At 47.4% G+C, this 23,314-nt stretch overlaps 2 protein-coding genes across 7 annotated transcripts in view; both read left to right on the top strand.

Moving 5' to 3' along the window:
* Positions 1 to 6,563, top strand: part of pacrg (PARK2 co-regulated) — a 117,970-nt gene extending 111,407 nt beyond the window's left edge. Inside the window, exon 6 of the mRNA XM_053434849.1 lies at positions 6,401 to 6,563. Within this exon, the coding sequence (XP_053290824.1) occupies positions 6,401 to 6,561 (161 nt within the window). The 3' untranslated portion in view covers positions 6,562 to 6,563. The remainder of the gene's footprint in view (positions 1 to 6,400) is intronic.
* Positions 6,564 to 17,285: 10,722 nt separating this feature from the next.
* The window catches only part of qkia (QKI, KH domain containing, RNA binding a), a 73,879-nt gene continuing 67,850 nt past the window's right edge, over positions 17,286 to 23,314 (top strand). For all 6 annotated transcript variants that reach the window (XM_053435072.1, XM_053435074.1, XM_053435077.1 and 3 more), the window contains exon 1: positions 17,286 to 17,733. In XM_053435072.1, coding sequence (XP_053291047.1) covers positions 17,589 to 17,733 — 145 coding nt within the window. In that variant the 5' untranslated portion in view covers positions 17,286 to 17,588. The remainder of the gene's footprint in view (positions 17,734 to 23,314) is intronic.

The following is a 23,314-nucleotide window of genomic DNA, read 5'->3' on the forward strand; positions in this document are numbered from 1 at the left end:
GCTATTACTTGCTTGCGTTGGTATTGTGTGATCTCTCCACGTGTCTGTGTACACGTATGCAGAGAACACACAAATCACTTAAGCTGCTTTCAGACATGCACTGCACTCCTCTGCATTTTCTCCTGGAGGAGGTGCAAGTGTGATCGCAAATGTACGAGTGAGACTCTCCTCAGTTTCTAAGGACTTTATCCGCCTGTATAATGTCTGTAGAAATCCAGGAGAAGTGGATGTGGCAACACAGCAGGGGGTCCCTCGCTGGATTCCCTGCGACGGGTGCAGAGGTGGATGACGCTTTCTAACACGCGACAGACAGAAAAATGTCGGTCGCCATCAGAAAGACAAACGGCGTCGCACACGTGGAAGACACCGACGAAGATCTCAAGAGAGTTAGTGGTGATCAGAGCTGACGTCGGTGTTGGGTCACTGTAGAGAAGACCACGTGATCTACGCAGCAGAGTTAATACATCGCTTCCTGTCTCTGTCTGCGGATCCACCTCTCGCCTCAATAATGGAAAGGATTTGTTACTGTTGTGAACTTGTGTGTGCAGAGAACCTCCTGCTGTGTTGTGCATGCATGTGAAAGGGAAACTCTGGGAAACGGCTGTGGCCAATTCTCCAGATTTTACCCGTAGATCATGTCTGAAAACGGCTTTGCAGGAATTATTTCTTTACACAAAACAGACACGCACACACACAAACACCATTAGGATACTTTCTTTCATTCTGTCTTCCTGCCTTCCCCTCACAAAGACCTGTCATTAGGCAAACACACACACACAGATCCACACACACACCTGGTCTCTCCCAGCACTCTGCCGGAGTGCGAGTCTCTTTATGAGAGGTCTGCCTGCGCCCAACTGTGAGGCCCTTTTAATTAGAGCCCTGCTGTTAAGCACAGGTCTCCTCCAGAGGTCTCCTCCACCTCCTCACACCTACACACACTCTGTCTCACACAAACACACAACCACGACTACCACCTCTCCCTCTGCCTGTCCTGACACATACACATACTGTATGTGTATAAACAACGTATTTAATATAGATCAAATTTTTATTTCAAACCACTCCACAAGAATCCGCGTCAAGAATAAGAATATAATCATATTTTTTCTGCCCGTCTCCACTCATCCGTCAGCGTGTGGATCAGTAAGTTATAATGACACATGCACTCGTGTAACACCCTCAGCTGTGCAGCCACAGTCGATGTCTGCACAAAGTCTTCCTGGAACTCAAGCTGTTCCATCGCTTTCATAACCTGCATTCCTCCATTTCCCCTTTTTGAGCGAGGCCAAAACCCTTTGACGAGAAAGAAGGAAAGAGAAACAGGTCCCTCATTCATTGATCCTCTTCTGCATGTGGTGGATATAAGATCGGAGAGGGGGCTCTCCCTCTCCAGACTGCTTTCACAATCAGGGCTAAGTAGAGTAGAAACAATGGTGGGTGGTTTCATAAATTTGTTAAATCAGCTCTGGAATTTGGAGCTAAACTTCCTTAAGCTGCTGCGGTGTGTGTGTGTCAGCCAGTTCCTGGCAGGAGGGGAGATTAGGACCATATAACATACACATGATGCATAAGTCACAAGTCCTAAGAAGGGGTATAACAGTGCTGCTTTGTTACCATTCGAGAAGGACTGATAATCATCTGACCCAGTTTGTGAATAAACCCCTCAAATATAGTGTCTCTCTATAAATAAGTGGAACTAGTTTGGAGGAAACGCCGTGTCCTGCCCGCATCTGTGACTGTTTGTCTTGAGCTTGATGTGGGAAGACAGGTTGTTTAGGACCGTGGGGAATGAGGGATGGAGAAAGAGCAGGGTGGAGGAGAAGGAGAAGGAGGAGGAGGAGGAGGAGGAGGAGGACGGCTGCAGCTGTTGTTGTGTGGGCCGGGTGTGGGCTGCCAGAAATCCCAGCCGAGCCTGAGAGAGGTTCAGCCCATGTTGCCTGACAGACGCACTCTGTAGCTGGGTGTTCAGGTTAGGTATTTAGGGAGGTAGAAGGGTGTGTTTCCTGTGCTGGTCCGAGCGTGGAGATAAGGATGAAACATGCTATTAGTTGACCAATCACGGTTGATGAGGGCTGTGTCACTGCAACGTGAATTTCTACATTTCCACACAGGGGCCCATGAGACTACAGCGAGGACACATGGCTCCACCCTGTCTGTTGCAAATGTCCCTGTGCGGCGGACCCTCCCCTTCATCCCCTCTGTCTCAATCTTTATCGACCTCTTCCTCTTCCTCCACACAGCCAGCTCCTGCCAGGGCCCTTTTCCCTCTGTTCACAAAGCGGGAATTTTTATTATGATTGTTTTTAAAGATTTTTTTTTTTTTCCTCCGCCCTCTCTCTCTTTCTTTGTTTCGGCCCGGGGTTTCGGATATTGCTGAATGCCGGGAGTAGAAGAAAAGAAAGCGAGGGAGGGGGAGAGAAGAAGCGAGAAAGAGAAGTTATTTTGCTGAAGGACATTTGCAGAGGCAGCTTTTAACCCCCCCCTCTCCCCCTGCTTTCCTTTCCCTCCACCCCTCCTAAACACACTTCTCCCACTGCTGCTGTTTAAATATTGAGAATCGTTTCAAATTCCTCTGGCCTCTTCCTGTTGGATGCTACTGTCCTCCCAGCAGCTCATCAATAGAAAGGCACTTTTGTAGAGGGCTGGTAGAGCAACAGCAGGACCTCCCCCCTCTGGGCCCCTGGTAAACGGGTCTGAGCTTTCTTGGTTCCCGAGCCGCACCTCTTCCCTGGCTCCCCGTGCGGGCCGTCTGAAGGCCAAGCGCCCCCTCTGGGCTGGCTTTGGCTGCTCATTTCCACGAACAGGGGGTGGCTCTCCATGGGCTCGGCATTTTAACCCACACCCGAGATGCACACACACACACACACACATGCACACACACACACAGACACGCACACACACGCACAAACACGCAAAAGCAGAAACAGATTGTAACAGTGACCCAGCGGACTCCTGTCACCTTATTCTTGTTCTTTCCCCCATTCCTCCAGCTCCCTCAAATCACAGCATACCATTGTTCTCATTCCTCTCCGGCTGCTTTTTTTTTCTTTCGTGCACAGACGGATGCATTTTTAGATGCTACTTAAGATTTTGCTAACTAGTAGGGTGCAGATTCCTGTGTTGTGGGCCGCCAAGAATAAAACACAGCCCAAGTTTAGATATATGAGCAAGAGCTTATTTTTCCTTAAAAGCTGCAGTCCTCTGCGTGTGCAGTTATTGTTGTTGTTTCTCTGAGAGGAAAACGGTAAATAGCTGCTATATAAAGCCAGGGCTATTAAAAGTTGCAGCGCTTCCAGGCTAAGCAGCGGTCAAAGCGCGGCTGGAGAATCCCCCCCCCCCTCTCGCTCATATGCAAAACAGGAGAGTGAATCCTGAGGAGAAAGCGAGCGCGGCAGACTGAGATCATAGACGTGTTACTGCTCAACAGCCCACTTTATGGGACTGGCTGTCTTTGTGTTTTAATGAGGAGGCCATGGATGGATGCAAAGGCAGGGAGAGAAAAGAGAGGGGGTCTTCAGTGTGGGACCCCCTGAAAGTACTGCTACTGCACTTCTCCCATTGCAGGTAACACTCTCTCCTCTCTCCTCTCCTCTCCTCTCCTCTCTTATCATCCCTCGTTTGCTCATTTAAATCAGATAATTACTGTCTTCTTTGTTTTATTGTGAAGCCAGAACCCCTCAGGATATTTTAGTTTTACCGTTTTACTTTTTATTGTGGTTTTTGTGTGTCTGTGTGTGTTTGTGTGTGTGTGTGTATCCCTCTCCATAGTTACCTCTCTCTGAAAAGTGTTTTGAGGCCCCAGTGCAGTGGCATGAAATTGGCAGTTTGCTGTGTGCTGATTAAGTCACGATCTGTGTGCGTATGTGTGCCTGTATGTATTGGTGTGCGTGTATGTGTGTGTGTGTGTGTGCGTGTGATTGTGTGTGTGTGTGCCTGCTGGTGAAACGGGGGAGGAACGTAGCAGAGTAGAGGCTGGACACCTCAGGAATGTTTTTTCGATAACAAGTTCCCCCAGCACGCTAGAGCTGTGTTGTGCAATTTTGTGGGTTTTACCTCGATGTCTGCATGTGTTGCTCTGTGTGTGAGTGTGTGTAGGTATGTCTGTGTTGGTCTGTGTGTGCGTGTGTGTGTGTAGGTATGTCTGTGTTGGTCTGTGTGCTCCAGGGAGGGAAGGGGCGGTTCTGCAGCTTTCCTTCTTTATTGCGACCTGTCACAGGTGTGTTACACGTACGATCACGTCAACTGCAAAAGCCACAGAAACTGGAAATCTTTGTTGTCTTAGATTTTGATTCTATAGTGCAAATTCACACACACACACACACACACACATACAGTGCCTTGCATAAGTATTCACCCCCCTTGGACTTTTTCCCATTATGTACTGTTACTAACTGGAATTCAAATAGACTTAAATAAACTTTTTCCCGTTTGATCAACAAAACATGCATAGTACTTTGGAGGTGCAAAATAAATGTTATTGTGACACAAACAATAATGAGAACAAAAAAGTTGACATCTGTTGGGTGCATAAGTATTCACCCCCCTGTGTCAATACTTGGTAGAACCCCCTTTCGCTGCAATTACAGCTGCAAGTCTTTTGGGGTATGTCTCTACCAGCTTTGCACATCTAGAGATGGAAAGGTTTGTCCATTCTTCTTGGCAAAAAAGATGAAGCTCAGTCAGATTGGATGGAGACCGTCTGTGAACCGCAATCTTCAAGTCTTGCCATAGATTCTCTATTGGATTGAGGTCTGGGCTTTGACTGGGCCATTTTAAGACATTAACATTCTTTAATCCAAACCATTCCTTTGTAGCTCTGGCTGTATGTTTAGGGTCATTGTCCTGCTGGAAGATGAACCTCCGCCCCAGTCTCAAGTCTTTTGCAGACTGCATCAGATTTTCTTCAAGGATTTCCCTGTATTTGGCTCCATCCATCTTTCCCTCTATTCTGACCAGATTCCCTGTACCTGCTGAAGAGAAGCATCCCCACAGCATGATGCTACCACCACCATGTTTCACTGTTGGGATGGTGTGCTCAGGGTGATGGGCAGTGTTGGGTTTTCGCCACACATAGCGTTTTGCATTGAGGCCAAAAACATCAATTTTGGTCTCATCTGACCAGAGCACCTTCTTCCACATGTTTGCTGTGTCTCCCACATGGCTTCTGGCAAACTCCAAACGGGATTTTTTATGGATCCCTTTCAACAATGGCTTTCTTCTTGCCACTCTTCCATAAAGGCCAGATTTGTGGAGTAGACGACTAATAGTTGTCCTGTGGACAGATTCTCCCACCTCAGCTGTGGATCTCTGCAACTCCTCCAGAGTAACCATGGGCCTCCCGGTTGTTTCTCTGATTAATTTTCTCCTTGTCCGACTCTTCAGTTTGGGTGGACGGCCTCCTCTTGGTAGCTTTGCGGTTGTGCCATATTCTTTCCATTTTCTTATGATGGATTTTATGGTGCTCAGAGAGATGTTCAAAGCTCTGGATATTTTTGTATAACCTAACCCTGCTTCATATTTCTCCACAACTTTATCCCTGACCTGTTTGGTGAGCTCCTTGGTCTTCATGATGCTGTTTGTTCAGTAATGATCTCCAACAAACTCCGAGTCCGTCACAGAACAGGTGTATTTATACTGAGATTAAATTGCAGACAGGTGGACCCTATTTACTAAATATGTGACTTGCAAATGTGACTTGTGAATGCAATTGGTCGCACCAGATCTTTGTTAGGGGTTTCACAGTAAAGGGGGTGAATACATATGCACTCAACACTTTTCAGATTTTTATTTGTAAATAATTGTGAAATCCATGTAATATTTCCCCCCACTTCCAAATGATGCACTATTTTGTGTTGGTCCATTACATAAACTCACGATGAAATACATTTTAATCTGTGGTTATACCATGACAAAATGTAGAAAAGTCCAAAGGGGGTGAATACTTATGCAAGGCACTGTATATATGCATTCATTGCTACCTGTGGAGCGTGCCTCCAGGTCACTGCTCATGCCTCGTGCGCACCAATGCAGAGTTGTGCAACAGCGGAGCCGTCACTAACTCGTCCGTCCTTTACGCTGCTCTCCTCTCTGCAGGCTGCCTCATTAAACCTGGAGCTGAACAGCTAAAAAACTCTTCTGCTGTTCGGTCCCAACTGAGCATAAGAGGAGTAAATTCAATCAAATCCGTCCATTGGGTCTGAAGTCACACGGAAGGACGGCACTCGCCCGCTCGCTCTCTGCAGCGGAGCAATGCGGCGTGGCCACAGGTGGTGCTTTGTGAGCCCCGACATCAACCTCACTATCAGCGATGACCTAGACTGAGATAAAAAAAATATATCCTTTATTATTTTCTCATCCCCCCCCCCCCCCCCCTCTCTCTGTTTCCGTGTCCCAACAGTCAACTCCGGGGACGGTATCGACTACAGCCAGCAGAAGAGAGAGAACATCGGGGACCTGATCCAGGAGACCCTGGAGGTGTTCGAGCGCTACGGAGGAGAGGACGCCTTCATCAACATCAAGTACATGGTGCCCACCTACGAGTCGTGTATGGTCAGCTGAAGGCCGGGGGGGGGGGGGGGGGGGGGGCGTGTCACTGCCACGTTAAACAGACTCTTTGGCACCGTTCAGACCTAAAGTGAACATCCACCCAGTTTCATACACTGGTTTCATACCTTCGTTTTGCCATGGGTTTATTCTGGTGGGAAGCACTTTGTAACCTTGTTGAGATAAGTGCTACACAAATAAAGTTATTATTATTATTATTATAAAAATGGATCAGATCCCTCAGGTCAGATGTCAGTTATAAAAAGTCTGATTGTGAAAAAGATGTTTCCCTCATTGAAATAAATCAGCATGTTGAATAACTTCATCCAGTTGTTGTTGTGTGTTTTTTATCGCTTCATTGATTTTAGTTTGAAAACCCAGAATCGGCGTCTTGTCTTGAAACGATGACGTCACACCCCCGCTTGCTGATTGGGTCCTTCACTGATTCCCTCAGGCTCTTATCACATGACCCCTCAGCTACCAGTGTAGAACACAACGTGGATAATCAATTACAATCGTTACTGACCCGCTACTGTCTTTCCTAACAACTGCTTACATGCTTAGGGAACAAGCTGTTATTCAAGTGGGTGGTCATGTGATCTGCGTTTTCAGGTAGGGACAGTCATACGTGTGTAGCCTGGATCTGACTGTTACCAGTTTGCTGTTTGCAGTGAGCAGCGGTTGTGGCCCCAGCTCAGCTTAGCATCTTTCCTGTTGATTCACAGCCTCCAATCGAGTCCGCAGGGTGTGAGTGCTGCTCAAGACAGGGTCACTGACATCCTATCACATATCATATATATTGAAATATGAATATTAAATACGTTACGCTCCTTCGTGATAAACCAAGTCCTTGTCACCGCACCACAGAGCTTTTTATTGAAAAGTTGCTAATCGCAGCTTTAAGTGGTGGAACAGAGGGAGGATTTCAGCGCCTGCAGGTCTTTCTTCCCCGTGTCCCTTCATAACGGCCTGTTGAACAGGCCGTTCCGGAGCAGCCAGTAACTCGCTCGGCATCTTTAACCAACTCTTGTGTTGTTCGCACTGTGCAAATGGAAGGTGCCCCCCCCCCCCCCCCTTCATCCCGTCTGCTGCAAAAACGCCACGGTGGAAACTTGAAACTTCCTTCCAAGACACAAAGGAAGTTTGAGCAGCTTCACCGCCCACTCTCCCCCCCTGAGAACCCCCCCTCACACACACACACACACACACACACACACACACACACACACACACACACACACTCATCCAATCCTGCAACCCACAGGGGAAACATAGCGTAATTGATTTCTGACACTCACAAGGACACCAGTGCCGTCTCTTATTGTAAGTCATGTCTCCGGTAAAAGCAACTTTACAGGCCTGTGGAGGAATCTGTTCTTAACCAGGAGACAGGTTCATAATGCTCATATTTCAACCTTGGCATCTTGAAAAGAATGTGTCTGAATAGGTGTTCCACGCCACTGAGCGCGGCCGAGCTTTCTCTCTTTGTCGCCGGGCTGCTGGGGTCTGTGCAGTAAAAGGAGGAGTAGGTGAGCGGCTCCCCGTTTCGACACTGGAACACATTTCCACCTTTAATAACCACGGCTGCATAACAAAACAAATATGGCAGCAGGAGAGTCGGGGGCTCAGCTTCACCTCTGTCCTCGCTCGATGAGCAGATCGAACTCTGCACAGCCTGCGGTTCTGTCAAACTGTATCAGTGACGCCCGGCTCCCCGGCCTCACCTGTCCAATCTCACTGAGCCACAGGCGCAGCAGTCGGGAAGCGGACGGAGAGTTTACAGATGGAGAGGACAACCGGAGAGAAAGTGGATGAGGTGGTGAGCAGTGTCGGTTTTTCAGAAGCCATTTTGCAAACGTGAACTCCAGGGGATTCTCCGGTGAGGAGTGGTGCAGCACGCATTCCACTGTGGAAATAAAAAGTTATTGCCTAGAACAAGTCAACACCGTCGTCGGCTGTTATCACCAAAAGCTCTCACATCTCGTTGCCTTTCCAGGTTGACATCTTTGTTTTTTTGGTGTCTTCTACGTGTTTGATGTCTTTTTCATCCTGAAATATTTGTTTTCTCTTTCGGGTTCTTTCAGGTTTGCATCCACTGCGCTCACGGGGTGAAATCTCCGGATAATCTCCAGCTGGATTTGTTCCCTCTGACATTATCTATGCTTCGTTCTTACTCGGGAGCTGGAAGGAGAAAACTCCGGAGAATGTCCTCAGCAACTGAGCGTTCTCACAAACAGCCGCTTCAGATCATTCCAGGCAAATATTCGGTGGAGTTCTTTACAGGCAGAGTAGACTGGTTCAAATGTGCTTTTTAAGATCAGAGCTTATAAGAAAATTGACTCATACCTTTTTGCTTCAAGCTAGCACCCAGTGCCATACAACCCGTCATGAGCAGAAACTATCGACAGTTCACTTCTTCACACTTACGAGGGCCCAGCGATCGGATTGCTTTGCTTTGGCTCAATTAGGTCACATCACGGGAGCTAATGACCATTAAGCGTTAAGCGGCGTCTGTTTCGACTTCTTCAGGAAACCGCAGAAGCTCATTAAGAGACGTGGCAGTCTGCAAAGCAACATTTGCTTATATGGTCTCAAATCAAGAGCCGCTCACACACACAGACACACACACACACACACACAGGCAAACACACACATGTAGACACGCACAGGCCTGAGCACACAGACGCATGCATACACAAATGATACCAAACAACAGCACCAAGCTGTAATTGCTCATGCAGGTAATGGAGTGAACTGTGAAATGAACAGGAATGGATGCAGCCAAAGAGGTTATCTGGTCTATCAAAGGCATCGAGGCTTGACTGGTCCAGACCTACAGGCCCGGGACGACCAAGCATGACATCACTTACATTTCTCCCATGTCTCGTCAAACAAATTTAACCCATGAGAAGAAACCGTCCTCCTCATCGTATCGTGACCCCTTTTTCCTTAGTCATAATGAGCAATTGATCATTTCCTGGCTGCGGGGGGGGGGGGGGCCAACGTACACAGGGAAATAAATTGCTTCCCATTCAGTTTATTTCCTCCAGTCATAGAACACAGGTTCTAGCATCACGCTCTACTTCCCCACAGCAGATACTATCTGTCGCGGATAAAGCTGCATTATTATTTTCAGTTGAGAGCATTTGAGTTTTGTTTTTTATTTCGTGCTCCCTGTCTATTGTGGAAGATCTGCGTGATGGCATGCGGGGGCGATGGTATTGATCTAACATGTTATTCAGCCATTTTGAAATCTCTATGCTTTTTTTTGTTAATTTTCTTCAGCCCACGAACGCACTGAAGAGATTAAGGGAATTCTGGCTTAAAGCTTGAAACAAATCAAGCACCAAATTCAACGTAAAAAAAAAATAACAACTTCAAGATACGACTTCTGGTACGACTCACTGCTCCTGGGTGTATATTTAAATTTGTTTGTTTTCTAACACTCGCTGCTGGATTTGGCTTTTTTGACATTATGACCCCATAGTTAAAGCACAGAGCATGAAGCATTCCTGCCCACCTGCCTAGGTCCTTACAAATATGAAATAGGGTTCTCTAATCCACAACCTTGCCTCAACCGCACTCTCCATTGCAACTGGACTCCGGGGGTCAACCCTCGGCGATGTGCGGCTCGTGGGCACTCGCTCAGCTCCGGGGTTATTAGATCAAACCCTCACAACAGCTGCCACTGCCCCCTACCAGCAATAACTCCTTCTGAGAAGCACATGCAGGCCCGTTTCCCTGATGGAAACGCCAAGCATTGCAAGGACGTGTGACAATTTATACCGAGTTCGTACCGCCACGCGGAGCGGCACAGGCGGCCGAGCGGACCAGGGTTCACACGTGTGTCTGGCTCCCACCCCCCCAGCTCCTCCAGCCTTCAGGTTGAGCCGTTATCTCAGAGTGAACAGTGACTTTCTGAAAGCTGGATCCACGGAGCTCAAGTTTGTCCTTGTGCATCTCCGTCTCACCACATCACAGTGGTGGCAGGCCAACAAAGGCTTTTGTATTGCGGTGAGCTGTGCAACAAAAGCGACACAAGCACGCCGATAGCGTTCTGTTGACAGAGGGGAAAAAAGGAGATTGAGAAAAGTAGAGGAATGGCTGAGACTGAGGAAGGAAGAAAAAGACAATTATGGAAGAGGAAAGGCAGCTTGAAATGCATGTGTGTAGAGAGAGAGAGAGAGAGAGAGAGAGAGAGAGAGAGAGAGAGAGAGAGAGAGAGAGAGAGAGAGAGAGAGAAGGGAGAGAGAGAGGAGAGAGAGAGAGAGAGAGAGAGAGAGAAGATGCTGAATAAAGAGGCAAACAGGCAGATGGGTTTTGCCCGAGCTCAGAGACAGACGGCCGGTCCGAGATGAAATCGGCTCAGAGAGAGATGAAGGGAAGGAGAGAGTGTGTGGGCCGCGTCGAGATGGATGGATGGAGGGAAGTGGAATGTTGTGTCACCTGGTAGAGAGAGCTGTCTAGCTCCGACCAGAGCCCAGATTTAGGAGCAGTCAGCTGCAGAGAGAGGGAATAAGAGACCAGAGCGGAGAGGAGGAGGAGGATGAGGAGGGGGCCACAGACTGCACCCCTTGTTTATCTGTATTTTCCCTCACAAGTGAAAAACAGAAGAGAATCGAGGCGACAACTGCCACTTAACGACATCACCGCGCTGCCTTATCTGAACAAACCAGCCGAATGTGGAGGCCGCGCACTTTGTGTCAGAAATCCAACTGATCAGAGTTGGGTTGTGCGTCCCACTGCACCGAGTTTGTTAAGCGCTCAGGACGTCTTTATTTGTCTTTGAATTCCTCTGCTATGCTCTCTGTCATATTCCAATGCTACAGCCTCATAGGGCAGATTGTTAGGGCCGGCAATGAGAGGGGGGGGGGATCCCTCTTGTTCCTGTCTGCATGGCGGACTCCACGCTCATCCGGCGAGCTAATGAGCATGTGTGAGACTGGACAGCACAATGGAGATGAATCTTTCTTCCTCTCCATACCTAAGGTGTCCAATTCACAGGCTTAATTCATGAGGGGAGGCGTCATGTAAACACTTTGAAAGAAGAGCTCATATTCAGTTTTCCTCGTGCACTCCCCTGTAAAGCTCCTTTTTAAATATTAATAATGTCTGAAATCTCACAGCCTGAGTCTCTGCTCGACCAGGCCACAGGAGCAATACTTTTCCGGGCAGATGTGATCAGTGGGGCTCATCTCCCTCTGTCCGTCACTCTCTGTCTGGCCACTTTCTCGTCTTCTTCCTCCTCATCCTCCTCCTCTTCCTCTTACAGGTCTTATCGCTGACAAACACTCATCTCTGTCCCCGCTACGGCCTGGCAGCCGCGCACAAACAGGCCGACGAGCGACAAAATAAATACAGAGGGAGCAGGAATGGATCCACGCTGCTCACAATTGGCGGGGACAGATGTGGTATCGGCTGAACCGCTTTAAGCCGCATCGACACCAGTGTGTTTTCCCAGGGGACAGCAGGAGGACGGAGGAGTGGGTGAAGCTTGTTTATCCTTCACTGTAAAAACTGTAACGTGTCCTTCGGTGGCGTCGCTTCCCCCCTCCCCCCCCCCCCTGCTGATTGACGATCAACAGGTTCGAGGTGGGAACTTTGAGGTTGAAGTCCCCCCCCCCCCCAAACCTGTCACAGCCTTCTATCACAAGTGGCTCCAGCTGCCCTGCCCCACCCCCCTAATCATCCCCTCTCCCACCCCTCCCCTCCCCTCTGGGTGACAACTGGCCGGCCAACAGGCATTTCCATCACCCGATTGCCAAACCACTGGAGCATCTAGACGGCAACTCAAGGTGACCTTTAACAAAATGGAGAATGGTGAATAGCCGCGGCGGTGACAGTAGAATGTGTTATTCGGAGCTGGAATGCTGCAGTTCCAGCTTGAATTGCAATTCACTCTAACGCACTCCACCAGCTCAGACTTCTTCCTCATAGTATAACCTGTAGTGTGTGAATAGTGTACACACTTCCCCGTGTGTAAATCGAATTGGTCATGGGTAACATGTGTGTGAATATTTCCTGTCCCCACATGAGGCCCAAAGACCTGTGGTTGAGCTCAAGTGAGATCCGAGCTCAATTTAAAGAACGCGTCTTTTCCCTTTCCTTCAGGCCCCCCCCCCCCCTGTGACCCAGTCAGCAGGTAGGTGTCAAATACAACATGATGGATCGAGGTCTCCAGAACCAGCCCCCCACACCAGACTGGCCCCTCATTGGATATGAGCTATGCAACCAAAAGGAATGGTTTTAGTCCTGGAGAAGCAGTTTGGCCAAAATGAGTGTACAATAATGTACACTATAAAAAGGCTGGTCTTTCAGTTTACAGCCCGTGCTTGTGCCTGGATTTATTTTCCGCGTGTGCTCAAATTGGGCTCTTGAACCCAGATATTTTGTTGCCTGGTCTCTTCTCCTCGTTCTCACTCTGCTTCTGTACTCGGTCTTCTCCTCTGCTCTTGGATTTTCTTTCTTCTGCGCTTGGGTGTTTAAGTGCAACAAGTTATCCCCAAAACATATTCCCAAACCAATAGAATGCTAGCTTCCGAGTTCAGAGGGGGAGGAGAAGAGCTAAAGGTGGAGCGCAGGGAATATGTCCAAGCAACAAAATATTGGAGTGCAAGTTCACAGTTGGAGTACAACCAGAGAAAATCTTAACATGAACGCAGTCTTACAATTTAGCTCTTTTTTGTGTTTTCAGACAAGTGATTTCAAATTGTGTCATGATCTTGATTCATAAAACCCTGTGAACTACGTGAGCTGCTCCTGCGCTGCTGCACTGGGATGTTGATCACTCACTGAATTGTCTCATATTGACGTCATCTGACAGAGAAAACATTTAACAGAATCCAGTGAAATGGCAAAATGGACGTCACTAGACAGTAGCTAGGCTGACATTTAAAGCACAAGTGCTCTCAAAGAGGTTCATTCTAAAAGTTTTAGTCTACAGCACCATTAAGCAAACTGAGAATCCTCCTACAATGTTCCACCATCACATTTACTTACACAAGCATTCTCCTGCAATTCTTATTTCACTGTATTTTAAGACGAATGACAAATGTTCTCTGACTGACAATAACAAATGCACACACACTATTCCATTCAAACTCACACAAACAAGTGTGTGTGCAACAGTGCAAGGAACGAGTTTAACTGAATAATAGCTGCATTATGTGTGCCTTTGTGTATGCTCTGTTTGCTGTGGTTGCTGGAAGGAAACTTATTTCTGTTCCCACCTTCCTCAAAATGTAAATGACCCAGATTCTGACAACACTGTTTCCCCCACAGTCCCCAAACAAGTAAGTCAAGAGAAGAAAGGAAAGACGTTGTTCTTGTTTGTATGTTTGTGTGTTATCGGAGCCCGTGGGCCTCTGTCTGCCTCCCCCCCGAGCAGCAGCCGTTATCACAGACAGCCTCGCTTTGCCAGAGCCCACCCGTTTCGACTCGCCGCCCTGCGGACGTGGCCCCAGAGACAGGCTGCAGCCGGCTACCGGGCCCCTGCCGAGGGCCCCATTGTCTCCATCAGCGTACTTTCACTTGTAAACCCAGGGCGCTCTCCAAGCTCATTGAGAGTGCGCTAACAGCCTCTCTTCAAAAGGGGCTAAACGCATGTTCATTAATTATCTGGATCCTTGTTAATTGGATTAATTGTTGAATAGAAACCGTGTTATTAAAAATGACGAAAACACAAGGGCAGGGGGAGCAAACGGGGGGATTAATATCGTTTCTGTTTACTCTGGGGCTGTCAGAAGACACACACACACACACACACACACACACACACACACACACACACACACACACACACACACACACACACACACACACACACACACAAACACACACACACACATACACACATTTAGTTCTGCCTGTCTATTGCTGTGACTCTAACTCTGTGTTCCTGTTTTACACACACATATCAACACACACACACACCGAAGCAGTATGTGACCCAACTCAGAAAAAGCGAGCGCTAGGCAAGGTGCAAATTACCATCACCGCTGTTTGAGATAAGAACTAAACCCATTTTCAAAGCTCAGAATAAATGCCAGATTCTTTTTGAAGCCAGAAGACTGTGACTTTTTCCATCACTTATATTCAAAGAATAAGGGGGGGGGGGGGGGTGAGAGAGAAAAAAGAAACATAAAGTCAACACCGTGAACAATTTAGCTATCTCCACGTCACATGAAAAATGGGGTTTCTCATTCCTTCTGCCTATCTACTTACTCTTATCCACCGACATCACTTATCAGTGTTTGACTTCAAGGGATGTTTTATCATTCTGGCTCAAAGATAGTGCTGATACTGCAGACTGGGTGGACGGCAGGACTAATATTACATGCCCCGTGTAACTGGTGGTGGGGCAAATGACAAGCCATTATGCAAAACCCCTATTATCTGTGTGTTCCTGTGATCACTGGTCGTAATTATGACAAATCCAAAGGTAAATACCAGACGGCTCGGACGACAACGTCTGGTAAATCCCACTAAAGAAAACCTTTTTCATTTTGACATCGACATAAAAGATTAGGAAATAGCAACTTCGCTAAATCTCCTCTGAATCGTCACTTTTTAAACATGTTAAAGAAGTAAACTGATTCCAACTTGGCTATAAACATGATGTCTTTGTTGTTGTGGTTTTGCCAGCCAGCTCCAGTGAGGACCATAATAACCCTCCTCAGACCTTACAGTAATAACATGGTGCAGCTATATGTAGACACTGGCCGAAGGGCAGAGAAGCAGGACCCACTAAATGTGTTGCGCTGTTGTTAAGGCAACTGTATCGGTCCTCGTGCTTTGATGTGGAGGCTACTGTCGCCTGCTGCACATATATACTGCTATCTGTGTCTGGAGGCCTGATCTCACATGTAACTGTGGGGATGCATGTGATCTTTGTCGTGAGTGTGAGCAGCTTTACGGTTTGTGTGGAGGCTGTTAAGGTGTGGTAAATGTGTGTCTGGAGTTAATGATACTGTGACACTATTTCAGTCTCACTAAAAGTCATCAGGAGATGGAGTTGGACAATCAATATAGCGGACGTGTGGCACTAATTTTTGCGAGCTGGGACTTAATTTCCTAACCTCCATACCAACACAATGGCGACCAAGTGGGGCCAGAAGGTCACAGTGCAGCTGTTTGAGTATTCATGCGCCTGCGAGGGGACCTGTTTTTACAAAGACACGAGTGGGCGAGCAGTAAGCGGACAAACTGATTGAGGGGCCAAGGTCAGCACTCAGATTTAGCCGGGGCCCCTCTCAGCCAACAGCTGTTAAAATCAAAATGGATCAGTTGTGGTTTATTTTTCACACTAAGCAGGAAACAGGAGGAAGCTGGTTTGTGTGTGTTCCATTGATCAGGGATGTTAATCTTCTGAGGATATGTAGAAAGGTCCTCCCAAGGACAGGACAATGAAAAGGCTCTATCGATCACCAGAGCGTTGATCAATCGGTCCCTCGACAGATAACAAGCTGTACAACCCTTGAGTAACAATAGGCATTTTGAGGGGTATGGACTGCACAGGTTGATCTCCTTTTTTCATATTTCAGCCCCTTCAGGTGAAGCCATACACTTTAAATCTGGGATCAGTCTGATTTGTGAGCTGGTCTTAGATCGCTGACTTTAAAGTAGACCCACACATGTCACTGTAGCACAGAGAAATAAACCACACCTCGTAAAGTCCAAGTGACAAATGGGGACAAATGCTGTGATAGTCACTGTAATAGTCTGTGAGTCACGTCCTTTAAGAAAATGTTAACGCCGTTTTTTTGCATAACAAGAGAAGCGAGCGACTTCACGGCTGAGAAATCTCCAAATCCATGACTCTTTGAAAACACGGGACACTGTCTTCCTTCTACAGCAGGATAACTTGAGTCCCTTGAGGGTTTCCATAATTTCATCCATAAGTAACACACTAGGAGAGTGTATGAATATGTTAGTCCCGAATTTGATACACTTCCTGACATAACACAGACCCACAAATCTTGTCAAATTGGGGTTTGTGGTCTTGTTTGAGTAAAGTTCGAGAACCATTGCAACCTCACTTTTACACCAGTTATCTATGGTGATTCATTTAATATGAATCATTTGCTGTGTAATAAATATCAAATAAAAAAATACATCAATAATATAACTACAACCTCGTTTTGAAAGGGATAGTTCACTGAAAACGTTTTGCTCATCACATGCCTCCACACTGCTCCTCATCCAAGTGTCCAGAAGCCATGACATTTAAATTCCTCTTCAAACTGCTTCATTTACACCGTGTTTCTATTTACATTTGAAGAATCGGTCACCAGTTACTTAAGTTGGATTAGATTGGGCTGCAACACTGTTTACCCCTGAAACTTCAAAGCCCCCCCCTGTCAATGGTGAGTAGATAATAAGTGAAATGATTTTATTATTTGGGTGAACCATCCCTTTAAGTTGGACTCACTGAAACGCGGTTAAAAGTCACGAGAGCAGTGAAACTCTCAAAGAACAAAAACTCTGGATCATATTCGGAGTATATGTTCGCCGCTGACAACACTTCACATCGTGCATTCCTGCGCACCGCACGCCATTGGCTCAAACCCCCGTCCGTCCGTCCGCCACTCAGCTCCCGGCCCCGCCCCTCTCGCGGAAACCCGGGCGCCCATTGGCGCAGCCCGACACCGTTGAGCCGAAGCCGAGCTGGCCAATGGGAGCGCGGCGAGTACGGAGCCTTTGCGGTGGAGCAGCGTCGCGCGCCACAGTATAGGAATCGAACGTCCCCGAAGCGCACACAGCGGAGAGAGTGCGGCGCGCGAGTGTGAGGCAGCGAGATAACGGCGAGTTGTTGCCCCCTGCTCCACTCCAGCAAGAGCAAACCAAGCCCGGCTGATTGAGGGGGGTTCCGCACAGTGTTCTGCTCGCCAGGAGGAGGGAAGCGAGGGATTTTGGAGCCGCAGGTTTTTTTTATTCTTTTCTTTTTTCTCCCCCCCCACCCCCCCGTTTGTCACCCCCGTTTTCCCCCTGAACGAGGATTCCGTCTTTTCCGCGGTGGTTTGTTTCTCTCTCTCGCCGCAAAGATGATGGTCGGAGAGGTCGAAGTGAAGGAGCGACCGAGGCCGAGTCCCGACTATTTGATGCAGTTGCTGAACGAGAAGAAGCTCATGACGAGTTTGCCAAATCTCTGCGGCATCTTCACGCACCTGGAGCGGCTCCTCGACGAAGGTAAGCGGGCCGGGCTGCAGCGGAGCCCCGGGGGGGAAGGGGAGGGTGACCACGGTGCTGCCTCGCCGCATAGCGCGAGCCGGACCCACACTAAAGCAGGGTCCCCCCGCATACCGCTGACCGTGGCAGGCATGGCAGCGCTCACAACTTCCCCCGAGCTCCACGTTGTATCCCAAAAAACAACCGAGACCTCCAGGCGTGTGAGTTCATTTCACTCCGGAGCTCGGGGAGACGTGGGTCCGAGAGCCGTGCTGCTAGCGTCGGCCGGGCTTCTCCGGAGTTTTGCCCCCGCACTCTCTCTGACTTTGAGGCTACGAAAACTTTCTCGCTCGTACTTTTCAAACACTTAACTTTAAACAAACCGAGACAAGAAGTTTTAAATACGCGCTACGTCAAATAAAGTTCAGCCAAACATTTAACCCGGAGGGGGGGGGGGGGGGGGTCCACATGTTCAACCGCGATCTAGCTATGGTTAGCCACATTTCAAGCTAGCTGCGTTCCGTTAAACTATTAAGGGAAAAACCCGAGAAAAGAAATAGAGACAGCGGCGTTAACTCGACTAAAGACGTGACCGCGGCAGTGTGGACACGTCCGACATGTTTTTTTGGGGGGGGGGAAGTGGAACAAAAGCTCGTCTTTCGCTTCCCCTTGTTTTTCTTTGCTGCGAGGCTTGTGCGAGCTGTTGCCCAGCGGCCGAGCTCACAAGCACGAAGGAATGTGTGTCTGCTTGTTGCCCAAACAATGGAGTTGCTGCGGGAGGGAGGAGGAGGAAGCAAGGACGGGGGTACACGGAGGGTGCTCCGACCGTGCAACTTTTTTATTAAAACGGCCGCCATTAAATTCGCGTCTTCTCGATTGCAACACATGTCACCAACTCGTTTGTATAAACAAGAGTTGCTGTGTTTCTGTGTCTTATTTCCTTCCATTGATGCAGCAGCGTCGTGGTGTGTGTATCTTTTTTGTTTTGCTCCTGCGTCGGCTCGTGTCAGCGGCGACGTCCCGACGGGATCGCGCTGCCTTCTCTTTATTCTCCGTGCGGGCTGCTGTTATTTATCTTGGCACAAGCCGCGGCTGATCTCGCCGTTTATGTCGTTGATAAGGATCGATAACATAATCTGGTGTAAGCGGAAGGTCGGACCCGCGGTTTATGTAACCGATCTGGGGACACTAGAGAGCGCCACAGCCCCCCGAGCACACTGTCCCCGCGTGTCGTGTCGGGCTGGACACGGTGCCACTGATGGTGGGGGATAGACATTAAAAAGGTGCGTTGTGTCGGGCTGTATGGATAAAGGAGTGATTTCCTCATTCAAGAGTCACGGGCAGACACGGGAGTTTCGGCTGCGTGTCTGGATGAGCAGCTTCTCCGCTATGCAGTCGTTGAACCGGTCTGCAGAGATGTTCTGCTTCCCTGATTGGTGATAAACAAGACAATCGAGCCGTGGAGTGAAGTGTTTCCTCCCTAATCCCCCGCAGGAAACTGCACCGGGGCACATGTGTAACACTTCTTCTCAAATTAAAAGTGTAGATCGTAACGAGCCTTTATTTTGTTGACTTATAATGGCACAATATTAACGCCTGTAGTAAAATCGTTGGGCTTTGTATCTGCAGAAATTTTAGTTTCATGTTGGGGCGTGCAGAGATTAATTGAAAACAAAATGAATCCTTTGGAAACGTACTTTTTATATTTTTCAAGTTCAAGTTAGATTAACTCCCAGAATCACATATACGCCATAAAAACAAACACTATTAGATGTGTTTTTTTATTGAGTAAAAGTACCCATTATTTATTTTACTCAGTTGGGAGTGGTGGGTGTGCTGGTATTTTAATTTTAGGGAGAGTCAGTAATGAGACTTGTTTTCCTTTTATCCATGCTCCACCTTTTTGCCGCCTCCGAGCCCCCTTAGTGGTAGATGGTACAGAAAAGAACCATGACTCTGTGAAAGTCTACTTTACTCTTAAAGCAGCTGTGCTGCTGTCTCCAAACTGTATTGGCTGAAAACTAGTAACTTTTCATTCGGGTCTTCAACGTAGAATTTAAACTGATGTCAAACTGACTAAGACAAATCTGGTTGCGACCATAAGTAATCAAGCTGTCAAGGGTTTTACATTATTAAAAATTTTTTGTCAACCCAGGCAATTTTAAGTTAACGTGAAAAAATATGAAATGCTTTCTTTTCGTCTTTTCTCGAGGTTTTTAGTCTAATCACATTTTGTATATACGGTCAGTTTTTTTGGTATTTTGTAGCTTTTAAGCTGTGCTCAAACTGTCGGACTAAAGTAGGAGAGTAAACACACTGCACTCAGCAAAGATGTTGTATAAGCTGGAAGTGCTTATAAATAAAATCTCAACATATCTGAAGCCTGCAGACCTCCTCCCCTACTTTTTATACACCATCTCTGGATAGTTTAATTGCGAATTTTATATATTTAATTTTGACCCACAAATGTATTCTTTGCTTATTGTAAAAGTAAATAGGTTTGCTGTCAGAAATGGTAATTTGTACGTTTTGTGAAAGCATATTTTCCAACATGTAGTTCGACCATACGGTTTTGCAGCTTTAAAGTAAAGCAGGCTGTTAGAAGTTCAGAAATTGGTCCTGTAATACTGTATTGCTCTGCTGCTTCCACGCAGTTTCATACGGAGAGAAGAAGCATAAAACCTTCCCTTGTCTGGTGTTAAAGAAATCACGGCTGAGGCATTTGTGGCTCCCCAGCCTCTGTCTCGCTCTTCTAAAGTCTCATGGTTTACAAGGGTTTCCACAGCAGCGGTCCAAACTTTACTCTGTCGCCAAAATTGCGTTAGTGTGTGATGAAAGCCAACTCAGTTGAGAGGAGGCCCGTCTGGTTTCTGTTAGAGGCCGCTTGGTATGCTTTCCCCCTGTAGACAGGACTGAAACTATTATGTGATATTTTGAGTTTACCTCATCCCGCTCACTGTTCGTGACCCCACCCAGTTTAAACAAAATACACAATCCAACGTGATCAAATTTTTAAACGGAGACAAATGGTGTATAAAATGATTCTCCCCTTTGTCCTAGTCCTCTAAAAATTGTCAAGTATGTACTATCTTTATCGTGGTGTCTGTGCTGTCAAATTGCTGCAATTCCAGTTCAAAATAGGTTGTGGTTATACGGGCGATGAAAGATGAAGCATGCTTTTGTTCTTTTGCCAAACACTCTTACAGCCACAGAAAGAAAAGACCAAGAGGGGACTCTTTCACTTGTGATATTGTGGTGTTAATTATATTTGATGTGGTGATTTATTTTGTTTGGTGTCTAGTTTTCTCCTCGGAGCGAGTTACAAGAGGCATTTCTGTCTCATATAAAGGGGCCAGCTTTTCAAGGTGACTAGGAGGAAGCAGATGCTACTTAAAAAAAGCTATTGATACTCAAGCAGAAGTTGATACAGAACCATATGCTGACGAGCCATTAGCCGTCCTGTATCTTGAGGGAGGACCTTTTTTGTGTTTTATCAATAAAATTAATACTTCTTCTCTGAAATGACACTTTTGTTTGCCTAAATGTGACGGAAAGTGTTAAATTGTGTCCGTTGTCACACTTAAATTATCTTAATACGAGCGAAATTCTATCCAGTTACAGCTGAAGGCTTAAATCTCCATGTCCGTCTCTCACAGTATAGCCCAACAACAGCTGCATGTCCTCCCTCACCCACCCAACACTTTGTGCATGTCTACACAGCTGTTATCGTGGCGTAAGAAAGCCGACACCACCCTTGTGCGTGTTTGTGCGTCAACTCGCTCCCATTTTGCTTTAGCGGCATCTGTGTGCGGACGTCCATGTTACGATGCTACTTTGTCGTCCTTCAAGGTCACCCAGGCCGATTGACAGGCGCCCCCCCCTCATGAAATCCTTTTGCGTTGCAGTTGTTCATCTCCGAGGTGACACCTGCTCTGGAGTTTTTTTTACTTCTCTTTACGATCTGCCAGCCAACACGCTGCTTTCAAATTGCTGTATTTTCTCTTGGCAGGAGGAGACAGCCCATATAACATCTAGAGATGTAGCCTAGTAGTGAAGAGCAGGCGTTGTTGTAAGGTAGCGATGCACAGGAAGAAAAGAGAAGAATGGGGGAGAAGAATAGTCAGATTGACTGGAGAAGAATTTCAACCTCCGGGGACGATTTCTTACATTCTCATTTTAACTTTGTTTGTACAACATATTAAGTTGACCATTGTTCCCTTGCACGCTGTGTGGTGGAGCCATGTGGTGTACTATCCTCATCTGTGCTTACAGCAACCCCCTTGCAAACAGAGTTTTGTGTGTGGTTGTTAGTCTCTGTGTGCCATGATTTAACAGGACGTTCCCGGGAGAGCTGTCAGCACTCCGAGGACAAACTGTCTGCTGTCCACTGTGGTGCCTTTGTTGGGAACTGGTCCTTTGGGAACGGCTGTTTAGAGAATAGATTTTGATAAATCTGAGTTTTGGAAGTCTGCGTTGGGTTTTCTACCTGGTGTCTCATATTTCTGTCTGTTTGGTTTTAGCTCCCGTTTCTTTCTCTGTTTATGTTGCAGCCCGCACTATTACACGACCGCTCGACCCCTTGGTGCTCCTCGGCCCGGGGCTCGACCTTAACTCACCTCTGACATGCAGTCAATGTAACGGCTAACAAGACTGAGCACTGCTCCAAGAGTAAGAGGCAGCTCAGAACCGTAGGGAGAGACAGGAAAAGAGAATTAGGGCTGTTGGGACAGGACAGTTGTTGCAGGCAGGAACCTGTTATACCCCCATCACCACTTCAACCATCCCCTTCCTCTTCTCCCAACATTCTATCCCAAAGCACCACTTATAAGCTGGAATTGAATTAACCCAGAGCAGCCATTCTTTGAGCTGGTTAACTGAGCTGTCGCCACCAGTGAGAAAGCCGTGTTGGAGGCTTTGTGCCGTCTTTCTCTGTCTGCCCCCCCTTTCTCTGTCTCTCTCTCTGGTAATAAATTAGGAGGTGGCATAAGCCCGACAGGGTGAAACATAGGGGCTGTGGCAGGACCCAGCACCGACTAGCCTGCTTTCCTTTCTTGCGTGCCCCGGCCTATAAGAGCCATCTTATCCAGCAGCCCCATCACAGTATACCCGCCGCAACCTGTGTGAGCTTCAGTCCCTGTTTTAACTCAACTGGCTCTCCCCCCCCCCCCCCCCCGACTCCCCACAGCGGGTGTTTTATGATAACGTCATTCAGCGACAGCTCAGGCTCTTATCTTAGGCCTCAATCCCGTGAGTGCTGGGGCCTCCTTATCGCCTGGCCTCTTTTCTCCGTGCCCTACCCCAGCCGCCTGGCTGGCTATCTGTCTCACTGTCGCCAAAACTAAGTGTCTTTCCTTCTATTACTGCAAGCTGTTAGACAACACATTGCCAGAGGCAGTTTATCTCTCTCCCTCTGTTTTGTATTATTCCTCAAGCTTTAAAGTAGAGCATTCCTGTTAAAATTAACAATGAATAACCAGATGCACAGTGAATTTCCCCTGAAAGAGTTTTAATTTGCGGTTTCTGTCAAAGCAAAACTCTTGGCTCTGTGTGTTTGTGCAATAAGTAATGAGGAAGATGTATTTTAATACGCAACAGCTCTCCT

This window comes from Pleuronectes platessa, chromosome 11 (genome assembly GCF_947347685.1).
Source record: "Pleuronectes platessa chromosome 11, fPlePla1.1, whole genome shotgun sequence".
Taxonomy (NCBI): domain Eukaryota; kingdom Metazoa; phylum Chordata; class Actinopteri; order Pleuronectiformes; family Pleuronectidae; genus Pleuronectes; species Pleuronectes platessa.